This window comes from Rhinoderma darwinii, chromosome 1 (genome assembly GCF_050947455.1).
Source record: "Rhinoderma darwinii isolate aRhiDar2 chromosome 1, aRhiDar2.hap1, whole genome shotgun sequence".
Classification (NCBI taxonomy): Eukaryota; Metazoa; Chordata; class Amphibia; order Anura; family Rhinodermatidae; genus Rhinoderma; species Rhinoderma darwinii.
Window position 1 is genome coordinate 568,940,273 of NC_134687.1, and position 15,860 is coordinate 568,956,132.

Genomic DNA, 15,860 nt, shown 5'->3' on the forward strand with positions numbered 1-15,860 from the left:
GCGGTGATTGATCCTGGCTCAGTTACACCACGGATTCTCTCTGAGGAAACTTCTCTGCTGCCTCTATAACAGGATTTACTAATTGACTTCTTTCAGGAACATTATACAGATACAGCTCCAGGGTCCTCTTCTGAGCACTTCATCTCAGTCTTGGACTTGGCCCCTCACTTCTGTACCGCTCTTTCTATTAGGGAATTATATTTCATTTAGTCTGTTTGTTATGAGTCTGTGTCCTTAGAACATAATGCATTGAAAGGAGTAGAAAAGTAATGCTGGATGGAGGAGAACATGAAAAGGTGGAAATGACTACAACCAACATTTTAAAAAAAATGCAGCAGAAGTAATGTAATGGTATTTTATTTAAAGAGACAGTATTTTTTGAAAAGTTACAAATTTCTAAAATGTTTTACATTTAATTCCTTACGTTCGCTGACATCTAATGACACTTTATTAGCATGGTCTACCGCTTTGTGGCTGAGCTGTTTCTCCTAGATGCTTCCACTTCACAATAATATCACTGACTGGTGCAGATCTAGCAGATTTCAGGAACTGACTTGTGGCAAAGGTGGCATTTTATGACAGTGCCACATTTAAAGGGTAACTAAACTTTCAGAAAACTTCTGACATGTCATAGTGACATGTCAGAAGTTTTGATCGGTGGGGGAACGAGCACTGAGACCCCCGCCGATCGCTAAAGCAAAGCGGCAGAAGTGCTTGAGTGAGTGCTAAGCCGCTTAGTTTCTGAACACCTTTTTTTGAAAAGCTGATGTAGTGGTGTACGGGGCCATAGACTTTCTATTGAGTCCATACACCGTTACATGGGCTTTCCGAGAAAAGCTGATCAGAAACCGATCGGCTCAGCGATCACACAAGAGCTTCTGCTGCTTCACTTTAGCGATCAGTGAGGGTCCCAGTGCTTGGATCCCCACCGATCAAAACTTCTGACATGTAAGAAGTTTTCTGAAAGTTTAGTTACCCTTTAAAGTGCTCTTCAGTATGACCCATATTATTACCAATGTTTATCTTTGGAGACTGCATGACTGTGTGCTTGATTTTATCTATCTGTTTGCAATAAGTGTGACTGAAACATCTGAACTCAATAATTAGGAAGGGTGTCCACATACAGCCAGATCAGACCAAAATAGGCATAAATCCCTAACGTGTTGGTATAGAAAGTGTTGGAAAGCATGGCCAATAAATAAATGATACAGATTATGCATCAAATGCAGTAATTTTATATAATTTTAAAGCCATAACAACGGTTTCAGTTTTTCCATGGTCGACTTTTACTTTTCTTACTACCATGCCTGTATTTCTTATCAGAACGACTCTGTAGCTAGCATAATCTGTACAATGGGTATCATGTGGACAACAGCTTAGGTCTCCCACAAATACAGTACAGATGTGTCAAACCCTTACCTTTGCTTACATTTAGTTAAAGGGGATTTCCCATTATCGATATTCATCACCTATCCACAGGATAGGTGATAAATATCTGATCGGTGAGGGTCCAAATGCTGGGATCCCCACCCATTCCAAGAGCGGGCTTACCTGGCCTGAATATAGCGGTACTGCGCAGCCTCGGCCGGGCCACCGCACCATTCATTTTCTATGTGGCTGCTGGAGTTAGCCGAGCACTGTCTCTGGCAGCCTCATAGAAAGTTAATTGAGTGGTGGCCGAACATGCGCAGTGAACACTCCATTCATATGGGGCACACAGGGATGGCCAGATAATCCCGTTCTCAGGATCGGTGCGGGTCCCTGCGTTTGGAACCCCACCGATCAGATATTTATTACCTATCCTGTGAATAGGTGATAAATATAAATTATTAGGACTCCAATTTCTAATGAAACAAATTCAATACAATGTCGCAACATGCTAGCAAAACGCTTGACAGACCGCAATACACATTGCAACCACTGGGTGGCCACACATAGACACATATAGCATAGACATCTCGTTTCAGATTATCGCAAAATCATGTTGTTGTTTTCTAAAAGCTGGTGTTCTCACGCCACTCATCTCAGGATATGTTGAGATATGAGGAGAGGTAAGGAAGGACACATCTGTACCTAGAGGCACAGAAGCGATAAGTTAATTGGCACCACAAAATTGTGTCAATAAAGGGTATCACTCTGCTTCCCGCTTGTAGGAGTATATGGAAAGGAGGAGTTCTAGCCAGATGATAGCCCGCTCAGGCTATAACTTTGCTGAAGCCAAAGATTATATTCATATTTGCGTTCTCTCCCGGATTGTCTGGGAGTCTCCTGAGATAGGGAAGATCTCCAATACTCTGGGCAGTACAGGCAAGTCACATGCAAAAGGTTGCTGGCAACCACCACTAGGGCAACTAACTGCATATGCGTTTATAGTGTGCCATTTAACAATAGGAGCTATATAAATATGTGTAGTAAGCTCCCCCTAGTGGTGGCTACAGGCAGTCATTTGCAGGACATTCACCAGCTCTGCTACTCCTCTTGCTCCATTTCCATAGATAAGCCTCAGGTCTCAATTGTTAATCTTTCTTTATATATCACTTTCCGAGTTCTATGATTTATAATACATTGGTGCATGGTTTTTATATTGCATTATAATGTTTGCCACAGTGCACTCTCTGCTGCTAAATACGGTTCTTGTTATAGTGATTTAGGTATTGCCGGTCAGCTAAGCAAATATGTCATCCATCAAGCATCTGGTGTATGCGGTCATCCAGTTCTTAAGAGACCAGAGTCAGCGGGATGTTTACACGTCAGATGAGCAAGAAAGTTTGGAAGGTAAATAATTAACAAGGTCAATATTCAGTCGGAGCAGAGCATGCAAAGTGTCATAAAGTTAAAATCAAAGGGTAATGAGAAGTACTTTATGTTAATGGATTTCCTAAAAGGTTCATACATAAATCAGCACTATTGTAGGTTTACAATTCCAGTGCTGTGTAGCATGGATTTAGTGCATATGGACATGGCCAGACTGGGGGACCTTGGACTCATCTAATAGACTCATCTTGGACTCCAGATATACAGAACAAAAGAAATTAATCAGAATTTTAGTCCTATTTAGATTTAAAAAAAATATTGATATTCCAAGGGTGGACTTTCAATTTGGGTTCTAATACTTGCCTGTGTAGCTCAGGCTTTATACCTTAAACGCAAAATTAAACAAATTCAAATAGTTTTGTTCTTATGAAAAATTATAACAACAAAAGGTTAAACAGATAAATTAAAATCTACAAAGAAATGTAGCATTTGCTAAATTACAAAAATCCATGATCTGTTTTCATTTCTGATGTTGGCATTGCACCAAATTCTAACACTATAAAGCAAGTCTACCAACTCAGCTAGGAGCTCCTCTTCCCCATACACTCATATGTAGAGAAAGTGACGTGACAACTTATTATATAGGTGCCACAAAATTTGTTCATATGCAACTTCAAGCCCCACTGGGATTTTCAGCATTTACGTAAGGTTTTATTGCATAATAAAAAGATGCCTTTATGCACAAGCCACTTACAGAGGTCGTCAATGAACACTAAATATTAAAATAATAATCCCCTTTAATCAGCCTGTAACATGATTGGCTGCTGGAAGCACATGACACAATTCAGAACAAAGTCATGGATTCACAGTATGTGCCGTCAGTTACTTGTAATCATATCCTGGTATATAAACTATACAACTTTTAACTAAGTAGTATTGGAGAAACCCGCATTTGTCTTTACATCTTTCTTGTGCAGTGGCAGTGCAGTGTCTGGAGACGGTCTTCAAAATCAGTTCTGAAGATGTTCAACTTGCAGCACCTCATACCTTGGAAGAAGTATTCTCACAAGCACACTCAAAGGTAATTTGCTTTGGATGTATATTGATTTAGTATTTGGAAATGCAATCTGGGCCGGCCTTATGGTGGATGGTACTAAAGTGAAACAAAAAGAACACGGCGCCAAAACTTGCGGTATCAATATATAATGCGCGGAGATAAAGCACATATATGCTCACCTCCAAGGTTGTAAATTACCGGCATGTAATTCGTAGTAGAAAAGCTGCTGCCAATCCCAACGCAAACTCCCAAGGGGTTGCCAAGGTAGTAGAAATACAGGAAGAAAAAACGGGATACACGGCGCTGCTTAATGTGATTGATTTAATGACGATAAATGCTACGCGTTTCGATACCGGACCGGCATCTTCATCAGGCATATCATGAGGATAGTACAAAAACACACATATATATACACAAAAGTACAAGTGAAAAGCAAGTTCATTGGACCAGTTCAGACCAGCCTCCTGGCCAAAAACCACCAAAACCTGCAGGTCAAAGTTCAGCAATGTCAAAAAAAATAAAAACAGTAAACCGTAAAAATGGGGTGAATAAAAGCCACAAATGGGTTGCTAGCAGATAATAAATGACATAAAAGGCCACATTTAGTACAGTAACTAGATGAACATGAAGGTCCGTTCAGTCACGGGGCAACAGGGAAATGCTGCACTCAATACAAACGATATGTTGTTCATAAAAATGTTTTATACGTAGTATGTGGAAGGAATAAGTAGTCTGGAGTTGTCAGGGGGATAGTGAGATGGTGCGATATCAAAAAAACTGTACGAGATCTTTCATACAGCGCATAGTGGCGCGTTGTCATGGCAACCATAAACAAATGCATACCGGAAGAGAAGGGAAACTGTGTTGGAACGCATGGTGAAGCGCAAAACGCGCAAGGGGGAAGTTCTACACAAAGGCAAATTGAGCCAGCAACTAGCTGGAGCATATCACATAGTTATATCATAATTACAGCTGTTAGACAAAATTGCAAAGGTGTATGCTGTATATATTTGTAAGAAGTGAAAAATATAACTAATAAAATGATAAAATGACGCTTAATTATGAGGAATATGTATAACCTCAACATCGGATAGCTCTGGAAATATTAGTACATAAATAAATCTCGATGTGGATAGTAAAATGCAATATATCAATGAAATTGGAAGTAATGCATAAAAATTAAAATTAGATTAGTATAGACATTAAGAAGCACCGTATCAAATAAAATTAATAATTAATAAACCATCAATAAAATTAATAATTAATAAACTATCAATAGAATTAATAAATTACAATCAATGAAATAAGATTGACATTAATCCAACGCGGACTCTGTAATATCATTAAGGCCATTAGGAAATAAGGTCGCCAATTTGTATATCCAAAAATTTTCTCTTTGCTTTAATCTAATAAATCTATTAGATATATCAAGGGGTATTTTTTCAATGGGAGTCACAGTGATAGAGTCAAAATTACACTTATGTTCAGTAGCACAGTGGCGGGACACGCTATGTTTTTCAAACCCAGTCCTAACATTAAATCTATGTTTATTAACCCTACATCTAAGGGTTTGGGTGGTACGACCCACATATTGTCCATCGCACGTGCATTGTAACAGGTAGATGACATAGTCACTACCACAGTTGAGAAAACTTTTTATCGGAAAACTTTCATTCGTACTTATGGAAGTGAAGTGCGTTTTTTTGTTTGAAATGTTTAGACAACAAAGACATCTAGATTTGCCACAACGATACGATCCATTAATAATTAATGATGTTTTTGGAGGGTCTTGGTGGATGGTGGATGGAGCCTTGTGTGGTAGCTTCAGTTGGTGCCAGGTCATCTGTGGCCACCCCTTCAACCGAAGCGACTGATTCTCCCTGTATGACCCACACAGGGCAAACACCCCTTAGTCTGGCTCTGAATGAAATTAATATTTTTTAACAGATGCCAGTGCCGGGTGGAGGGACATTGGCATAGCTCCCAACTTTCAAGGAATGTAAAGTGGGGCAAACTATACGACCACGCCTCTAATCCCCACCCCATCCCTGCCCAAGCACACTGAATTCTGCCCAGTCTAGTGTCATTGTGCAGTGAAAAACTGTAAAAGTGAAGCAGCACTTAAACACCACTGCCACCCCAAGCATACAGAGATTCGACTTTATTAACATTGTGTTAAACAGATAATGCCCCACAGAGTTATAATGCCCTCATTAGGCCACACACAGTAATAGTTCCCCACAAAGTGACAGTGCTCCTTTGTGCCTGTTAGGGATCTGCCAGGTACTACGTCTAGGTATACTCCTGGGATTAATCAATCCACACCTGAGGCCAGACCTGTTAGACTGACACCGTCTCCCACCAACCAGGGTGGCAGGCTCAGGAGTGGGAGAGCCTATCGCGGCCTGGTCAGTCGGAGTTAGCTCCGCCCCCTGTCCTTTATTACCTGCCGTGTTCTCTTCCTCAGTGCTTGTAATTCTTCTGGATTCCTGGCCCCACTGCTGCTTGCTCCAGCCTGCTTCTGCCGTGCTTCTGCCTTGCTGCAGTTCCGCTTAACCTGCTTCGCTTTGCCCCTGGCTTGCTTCCTTCTCCGTGCTCACGTTGGTGTACTCCACTTCATCCTGGTCCTGACTACTCATTCACCGCTCCGTTTCCTCGCGGCGTTCCGTGGGCTACTGCCCCTTCCCTTGCGTGTTCCCTGTTTGTTCTCCCGTGCACTTAGACAGCGTAGGGACCGCCGCCCAGTTGTACCCCGTCGCCTAGGGCGGGTCGTTGCAAGTAGGCAGGGACAGGGCGGTGGGTAGATTAGGGCTCACTTTCCCTTCACCTCCTTCCTGCCATTACAGTGCCCTACACACTTTCACAGAGCCCTTGTTATAGTGCGCCTATACAGCGATGATGCCCCCTAATGCAACAACACAGTAGGGATGCCTCCTTTGTACCCCCCACACAGTAGAGATGCCCCCTTAGTGGCCACCACACAATAAGGATGCCACCAAAGTTTAGAAGTGTCCTTTCTGATGATTTCACAATACCCTGCCACAATATGTCAATGTACAATATGTGTGTCTGTGTGGCCACCTAGTGGTTGTGGTGTGAATTGCAGCCGGTCAAGGGTTTTACTAGCATGTCCCGATATGGTATTGAATTGGTTTCATGAGAAATTGGTATCCTTAACCCTTTCAGGACCAAGGGTCATCAATGCCTCAATGACCAGGCATAAAATGTAACGTTTTGGCATACATTCTTTTACATAGTTATAACTTTTGAACTATGTTGGATAACGTAACCATATTTTATAGTTTTTCAGCTAACTAAGGCTCTGTAAACATCAGCGTCGGAGGCTCCATTAAGGGCCTCCGTCGCAGATCCGGCAGGGTTTACCGGACAAAATGGAGCAGCATGCTGCGCTATTGTGTGCAGTAAAATCACGGACACCCCGACGGAACCTATTAAAGTCAATGGGTTCCTTCGGCAACCGGCGGTGTCAGTTGGTTCCGCTATTCACTTGTTCTGCTCCTCTAATGGAGCAGAACAATGGAATGACACACCACAGGTGTGAACATAGCCTAACCTACAATTCCTGCCTGCCTATTCTAACACTAAGGGGCACAGGGTATACATTCTATATACTTTGTAAATATATATATATATATATATATATACCAGTAGAAAAACGGCAGCACTCTGTTTTCACGTACAAAATCCAGTAATGAAGGGTGCCAGCTGATAGTCCCGATCCAAAGACCATACGCATATCCAAGATCTTCTTGGATATATATATATATATATATATATATATACACACAATACACTTTTCCTTTGCCTTCTCTCAATCAGTCTCCTCTCTAAAACATTGTGACAGAGTGAAGGAGGCTAACAGGAGAGGACAAGCATGAAAGTTTGTTTATAAGCAAACGTTCAGCGATCGCCATGATTCGTTAACCCCTTCAGGACCCAGTCTGTTTTGGCCTTAAAGACGAAGCTGATTTCTATTTTTATTTTCAAATCTGACATGTGTTAATTTATATGGTAGTAACTTTGGAATGCTTTTACCTGTCCAAATGATTCTGATATTGTTTTCTCCTGACATATTGTACTTTATGTTAGTGGAAAAATTTGGTCGATAAATTCAAAATTTATTTGTGAAAAACACCAAAATTTAGAGAAAATTTGGTAAAATTTGCGCTTTTTTAAACTTAAATGTATCTGCTTGTAAAACAGATAGTAATACCACACAAAATAGTTACTAGTTAGCATTTCCCATATGTCTACTTTATGTTGGCATTGTTTTTTTGAAGGTTCTTTTCTTTTTCTAGGACATTACAAGCAGCGGTTGATTAAGTAGACCATAGGCCCTGGGCTGTTACCCAAACTTGGGCCCCTCTTCCCCACCGCCACCCTGCCGCGCCGTAACTATTGCTAACACTACCTTTTTGCGCAAGCATTAACAAATGGGTGTTACGATTCCCCTTTCACAGGGCTGTGTCCCTACATACTGACAGTATCACACTGTGTAGGGACACATCCTCCTGACAAGGGGATTGGTAAAACCAATTTTTCTATCAGTCCTGGACTGCACAGACTTTATGTGGAATACAAGGATTTCCTATAATAAACAGGTCAGGAGAGGTGACAGATTCTCTACAAATCCAGTGACTCACAGGTGATGACGTCTCAGATGCTAGTAGTTTTTTTTCCCTCTTTTCTTCTCCATCCGGTTCAGAGCTCATGACAACTTCTCCCGGCCATGACGCATTTCTGCAGCCCCTAAATATAATATCACCATGCACTGCGCCTCTGAATATAATTGTGTCACACACTGTAAAGTAAAGCACCACATACACAGTGCCCCCTGTAGATAGCGCCAACCCCCCATGTAGATAGCACCACACACACACCCCTGTAGATAGCGCCACACACACCCCCCTGTAGATAGTGACACACACACCCCCCTGTAGATAGCGCCACACTCACCCCCCTGTAGATAGCACCACACACACCCCTGTAGATAGCGCCACACACACCCCCCTGTAGATAGTGACACACACACCTGTACATAGCGCCACACTCACCCCCCTGTAGATAGCTCCACACACCCCCCCTGTAGATAGCGCCACACCCCCTGTAGATAGAGCCACACACACCCCTGTAGATAGCGCTACACCCCCCCCACTGTAGATAGCGCCACACACACACCCTCTGTACATAGCGCCACACACACAACCCCTTGTAGATAGCGCCACACACACACACACCCCTGTAGATAGCTCCACACACAGCCCCCTATAGATAGCGCCACACACAGACCCCTATAGATAGCATCACACAGCCCCCTATAGATAGAGCCACATAGCACTCCACCCTTGGATATAGTGCCACATAGCGCTCCCCTCTTGTATATAGTGCCACACAGCACTCTCCCCTTGTATATAGTGCCACACAGCGCTCCCCCCTTGTATATAGTGCTACACAGCGTCGCTACACTGCAGCCCTGGGATGACATTTTATCCAATATGACTGCTGGAGTCTGAGATTGGCTGCAGCGGTCACATGGGGTGAAACGTCATCCCAGGAGGCTGGCCCGGATGAAGAAACAAAATTCTTGGCAAGTATAAGATTTTTCTTTTTTCTAAATTGCGTTTTTATATAACATCTGCTATCTGTTGTAGGTTTTACCTCCACATTGAATTAAATGGGGAAAACCCGAAACAAATAAGCAGCGTTTACGCAAATACAATTGACTGCAGAATAAAAAACGCACCGCAGGTCAATTTCTGAGCTTTTTTTTCCCACTTATCATTTACGCAGTGTGTGGATGAGAATTGTTCACTTCTAATCTACTCTGCTGCTACTGTATTAGGGCTTGTCCACACTTAATGGAATTGCTGCGTATTTTCCGCCCGTATACGCAGAATACAGTAGCAGCAAAGTGAGTGAGATTTAACAAATCTCATCCAGACACTGCGTAAAATTTCCGACTAGAAATTTTGGCCTGCGGTGTGTATATTTCGTGCCGCAGCATGTCAATTCCTGCTGCGGATAGTGGACTGAATTGCTGCGTTTTTCAGGAGTCGTCACCATCTCCCAGCAGTGAGAAAAACGCAGCAAAATACACACCATTTTCTGCAGCAAAAACGCAGGAAATGGTCCTTTTTTCCTGCAGCGGAATTTCTGCTAGTTTCTGCGGAATTGCTGCAGAAATATATATATTATATATATACACACACACACACATACTGTAAAGGATCTGCCAGGCACAACTTCTGTGTATACGCCCATAGGTAATCAGTCTGCACCTGAGTCTATGTCTCTGAGACTGACTCCAGCTTCCACCACTCAGGATGGCAGGCTTAGGAGTGGGAGAGCCTATCGCAGCCTGGCCAGACGGAGCTAGCTCCCGCCCTCTGTCTATTTATACCTGCCTTTCCTGTTCCTCCTTTGCTTGTGATTCTTACATAGTTACATAGTTACATAGTTAGTACGGCTGAAAAAAGACACATGTCCATCAAGTTCAACCAAGGGAAGGGAAAAGGGAAGGAAAAATTTCTACACATTGGAGCTAATATTTTTTTGTTCTAGGAAATTATCTAACCCTTTTTTAAAGCCATCTACTGTCCCTGCTGTGACCAGCTCCTGCGGTAGGCTATTCCATAGATTCACAGTTCTCACTGTAAAGAAGGCTTGTCGCCTCTGCAGCTTGAACCTTTTTTTCTCCAGACGGAGGGAGTGCCCCCTTGTTTTTTGAGAGGGTTTTACAAGGAACAGGATTTCACCATATTTTTTGTATGTGCCATTAATATATTTATATAAGTTAATCATGTCCCCCCTTAGTCGTCTTTTTTCAAGGCTAAATAGGTTTAATTCTTTCAATCTTTCCTCATAACTTAAATTCTCCATGCCCCTAATTAGCTTCGTTGCTCTTCTTTGTATTTTTTCCAACTCCAGGGCATCCTTTCTATGAACTGGAGCCCAGAACTGAACTGCATATTCTAGATGAGGCCTCACTAATGCTTTGTAAAGTGGTAATATTACATCCCTGTCCCGCGAGTCCATGCCTCTTTTAATACACAACAATATCTTGCTGGTCTTTGAAGCAGCTGATTGACACTGCATGCTGTTATTGAGTTTATGATTTACAAGTACACCCAGATCCTTCTCAACAAGTGAATCCGCCAGTGTAGCTCCCCCTAGGACATATGATGCATGCAGGTTGTTGGTACCCAGATGCATAACTTTACATTTATCTACATTAAACTTCATCTGCCAAGTGGACGCCCAAACACTTAGTTTGTTTAAATCTGCCTGCAATTCATGAACATCTTCCATAGACTGAACTATATTACATAGCTTGGTGTCATCTGCAAAAATAGAAATAGTGCTATTAATCCCATCTTCTATATCATTAATAAATAAGTTGAATAATAGTGGTCCCAGCACTGACCCCTGGGGTACACCACTTATAACCGGTGACCATTCAGAGAAGGAATCATTGACCACAACTCTCTGGATACGGTCCTTGAGCCAATTCTCAATCCAATTACAAACTATATTTTCTAAACCTATAGTCCTTAATTTACCCATTAGGCGTCTATGGGGGACAGTGTCAAATGCCTTTGCAAAGTCCAAAAACATTAAATCCACAGCGGCCCCTCTGTCTAGACTTCTGCTCACCTCTTCATAAAAACAGATTAGGTTAGTTTGACAACTTCTGTCCTTAGTAAAACCGTGCTGGCTGTCACTTATAATGCTATTTATTGTCACATAATCCTGTATACAGTCCCTCAATAGCCCCTCAAACATTTTCCCCACTATGGATGTTAAGCTTACTGGTCTATAATTACCTGGGGAAGACCTAGAGCCCTTTTTGAAAATAGGCACCACATTTGCCCTGCGCCAGTCCCTTGGCACTATACCAGTCACTAGAGATTCTCTGAATATTATGAAAAGGGGGACAGAAATAACTGAACTAAGCTCTTTAAGAATTCTAGGGTGTAACCCATCTGGTCCCGGGGCCTTGTGCACATTTATTTTATTTAATTTAGCTTGGACCATCTCTACATTCATCCAATTCAGTATATCAACTGATATATTAACAGCACTGGCAGCGGCTACATCAGCTGCTCTTTCTTCAGTTGTATATACAGAGCTAAAGAACCCATTTAGTAAGTCTGCCTTCTCTTGATCCCCTGTGATCAACTCCCCATTACCATTATCTAGGGGTCCTACATGTTCAGACCTTGGCTTTTTAGCATTTATATACTTGAATAATTTTTTGGGATTTGTTTTACTATCCTTGGTCACCTGCCTTTCATTTTGTATTTTTGCTAATTTTATTACATTTTTACAGATTTTATTAAGCTCTTTATATTTTACAAAGGCTACAGCTGTACCCTCAGATTTGTATTTTTTAAATGCCCTTTTTTTGTCATGTATTGCCCCTTTCACAGAAGGAGTAAGCCATGTGGGGTTTAATTTGACTCGTTTATACTTGTTACCTATAGGAATACATTTTGCACTATAATAACTCAAAGTAGATTTGAAAATCTCCCATTTATCATTTGTCCCATTATTTGACATTAGTTCTTCCCAGTCCATATCCTGAATTGCAGCCCTCATCCTGGGGAAATTGGCTTTCTTAAAATTAAATGTTTTTGCCCTCCCAGCCTGCGTTTGTTTTTTACAGTATAGGTTTCCTGGCCCAGCTACAGCTTCTGACTATTTGATCCTGCTCCATACTGACCCTGGCTTTCTGACTACTCTCCTGCTCTGCGTTTGGTACCTCGTGCACTCCTGGTTTGACTCAGCTCGTTCACCACTCTGGTTGCTCACGGTGTTGCCGTGGGCAACTGCCCTATTTGCCTTTGCTTTGTATTCCCTTGTCTGTTTGTCTCTTGCACTTACTGAGCGTAGGGACCGCCGCCCAGTTGTACCCCGTCGCCTAGGGTGGGTCGTTGCAAGTAGGCAGGGACAGAGTGGCGGGTAGATTAGGGCTCACTTGTCCGTTTCCCTACCCCCGTCATTACATAATCACAAGCCCATATACCTAGTCTACCCTGGTCCCTGACACTACTATGGACCCCCTTGAGACCCTGGCCCAGAAAATGCAGGGTCTCTCCCTACAGGTCCAGGCCCTGGCTCAGAGGGTCAACCAGCCTGACGCTACCATGGTAGTGCCCCTCACCTCACCTCTTGAACCCCACCTCAAGTTGCCTGACCGGTTCTCAGGGGACCGGAGGACTTTTCTCTCCTTTCGGGAGAGTTGTAGGCTCTACTTTCGCTTAAAGCCTCACTCCTCAGGTTCTGAGAGCCAGCGGGTGGGTATTATTATGTCCCGGCTCCAGGAAGGGCCCCAAGAGTGGGCCTTCTCCTTGGCTACTGATGCCCCTGAACTTTCCTCCGTTGATCGTTTCTTTTCTGCTCTCGGACTCATTTATGACGAGACTGACAGGACTGCCTTTGCTGAGAGTCAGCTGGTGACCTTACGTCAGGGTAAGAGACCTGTTGAGGAGTATTGTTCTGACTTTAGAAAGTGGTGCGTAGCTTCTCGGTGGAATGACCCTGCCTTAAGGTGCCAGTTTAGGTTGGGTCTGTCGAACACCCTGAAAGACCTGCTAGTTAGCTATCCCTCTTCTGACTCCCTTGACCAGGTTATGGCTTTAGCGGTACGACTTGACCGACGTCTCAGGGAACGACAACTTGAAAGTTTTTGTGTTTTCCCCTCTGACTCCCTCATGATGCCTCCCGAGGTCCCGTTGCTTCGCTCTTCCACGGAAGACTCGGAGGTACCTATGCAACTCGGGGCCTCCGTGTCCCCCCGACAACGTAGAGAGTTCCGCAGGAAGAATGGTCTCTGCTTCTACTGTGGGGATGACAAGCATCAAGTGAACATCCTAGGCGTAAGAATAAGCAGCCGGTAAACTTCCGCGCCTAAGTGATCATCGGGGAGGTCACTTGGGCGCACAGGTATTTCCCGTAAATATGAAACGTAATAAAATCTTGCTTCCCTTTCAGGTCTCTTTTGGGGGTAGGTCTGCTACCGGCAGTGCCTTCGTGGATTCAGGGTCTTCTACTAATATCATGTCTGTGGAATTTGCCATGTCTCTAGCTATGCCTTTAATTGATTTGCCTAAACCTGTCCCGGTAGTGGGTATCGACTCCACTCCTCTTGCTAATGGTTATTTTACACATCATACCCCTGTTTTTGAACTCCTTGCTGGCTCCATGCATTTGGAGCAGTGCTCTGTACTGTTGATGCAGGGATTATCGTCCGATTTGGTTTTAGGCCTTCCCTGGTTGCAGTTGCATAATCCCACGTTTGACTGGAATTCTGGGGAGCTTACCAAATGGGGTAATGAATGCTTGACGTCATGTTTTTCTGTTAATTCTATTTCTCCCCCCGAGGAGGTGAACACTCTACCTGAGTTTGTTCAGGACTTCGCTGATGTTTTCTCTAAGGAGGCCTCCGAAGTGTTACCTCCTCATAGAGAATACGATTGCGCTATCGAATTGGTACCAGGAGTTAAGCTCCCTAAGGGTAGGATATTTAATCTTTCTTGTCCCAAACGTGAAGCCATGAGAGAGTATATCCAGGGATGCCTTGCCAAGGGTTACATTCGCCCCTCTACTTCTCCGGTAGGTGCTGGCTTCTTCTTCGTAGGGAAGAAGGATGGTGGTCTTAGGCCATGCATTGACTACCGTAACTTGAATAAGGTCACTGTAAGGAACCAGTATCCCCTTCCTTTGATTCCTGATCTCTTTAATCAGGTTCAGGGGGCCCAATGGTTCTCTAAGTTTGATCTACGGGGGGCGTATAACCTTATCCGCATCAAAGAAGGGGATGAGTGGAAGACTGCGTTTAACACGCCCGAAGGTCATTTCGAATACCTCGTCATGCCCTTTGGGTTGTGTAATGCTCCTGCGGTCTTCCAGAATTTCATAAATGAGATTTTAAGAGATTACCTGGGGGTATTTCTTGTAGTATACCTTGATGACATACTGGTGTTTTCCAAGGACTGGTCCTCCCACATTGAGCATGTCAGGAAGGTGCTCCAGGTCCTTCGGGATAACAAACGGTTTGCGAAAACCGAAAAATGTGTGTTTGGGGTACAGGAGATACCATTTTTGGGTCAAATCCTCACTCCTCATGAATTCCGCATGGACCCCGCCAAGGTCCAGGCTGTGGCGTAAATGGGTCCAACCTGCCTTCCTGAAGGCGTTACAGTGTTTCTTGGGGTTCGCTAATTATTACAGGAGATTTATTGCTAACTTCTCGGTCATCGCTAAGCCTCTTACGGACCTCACTCGCAAAGGTGCTGATCTCCTCCACTGGCCCCCTGAGGCTGTCCAGGCTTTTGAGGTCCTTAAGAAGTGCTTTATCTCGGCCCCGGTGCTGGTTCAGCCCAACCAAATGGAGCCATTTATCGTGGAAGTTGACGCATCCGAGGTGGGAGTGGGGGCTGTCCTGCCCCAGGGTACCAGGTCCCTCACCCATCTCCGTCCCTGTGCCTACTTCTCCAGGAAGTTTTCGCCCACTGAGAGTAACTATGATATTGGCAACCGCGAACTCTTAGCCATTAAATGGGCATTTGAAGAGTGGCGCCATTTCCTGGAGGGGGCTAGGCACCAGGTAACGGTCCTTACCGACCACAAGAATCTGGTTTTCCTAGAATCTGCCCGGAGGCTAAACCCGAGACAAGCTCGATGGGCGCTATTTTTTACCAGATTCAACTTTTTGGTTACCTATAGGGCTGGGTCTAAAAATATTAAGGCCGATGCACTGTCGCGTAGCTTCATGGCCAGCCCTCCTTCGGAGGAAGATCCTGCTTTTATTTTGCCTCCTGGTATAATCATTTCTTCTATTGATTCTGATTTAGTCTCTGAAATTGCGGCTGATCAAGGTTCAGCTCCCGGGAACCTTCCTGAGGACAAGCTGTTTGTTCCCCTGCAATACCGGGTACTTAGGGAAAATCATGACTCCGCACTATCTGGTCATCCAGGCGTCCTGGGTACCAAACACCTCATTGCCAGAAACTATTGGTGGCCTGGG

The 15,860-nt window shown here is 43.7% G+C and overlaps 1 protein-coding gene across 2 annotated transcripts in view; it reads left to right on the forward strand.

Moving 5' to 3' along the window:
* Positions 1–15,860, forward strand: part of SGTB (small glutamine rich tetratricopeptide repeat co-chaperone beta) — a 44,560-nt gene that overhangs the window by 2,571 nt on the left and 26,129 nt on the right. For both annotated transcript variants that reach the window (XR_012850771.1, XM_075839013.1), the window contains exons 2-3: positions 2,644–2,775; positions 3,732–3,835. Coding sequence is in view for 1 of the 2 variants with exons in the window: in XM_075839013.1 (XP_075695128.1) it covers positions 2,676–2,775; positions 3,732–3,835 (204 nt within the window). In the remaining variant the exon portion in view is untranslated. The remainder of the gene's footprint in view (positions 1–2,643; positions 2,776–3,731; positions 3,836–15,860) is intronic.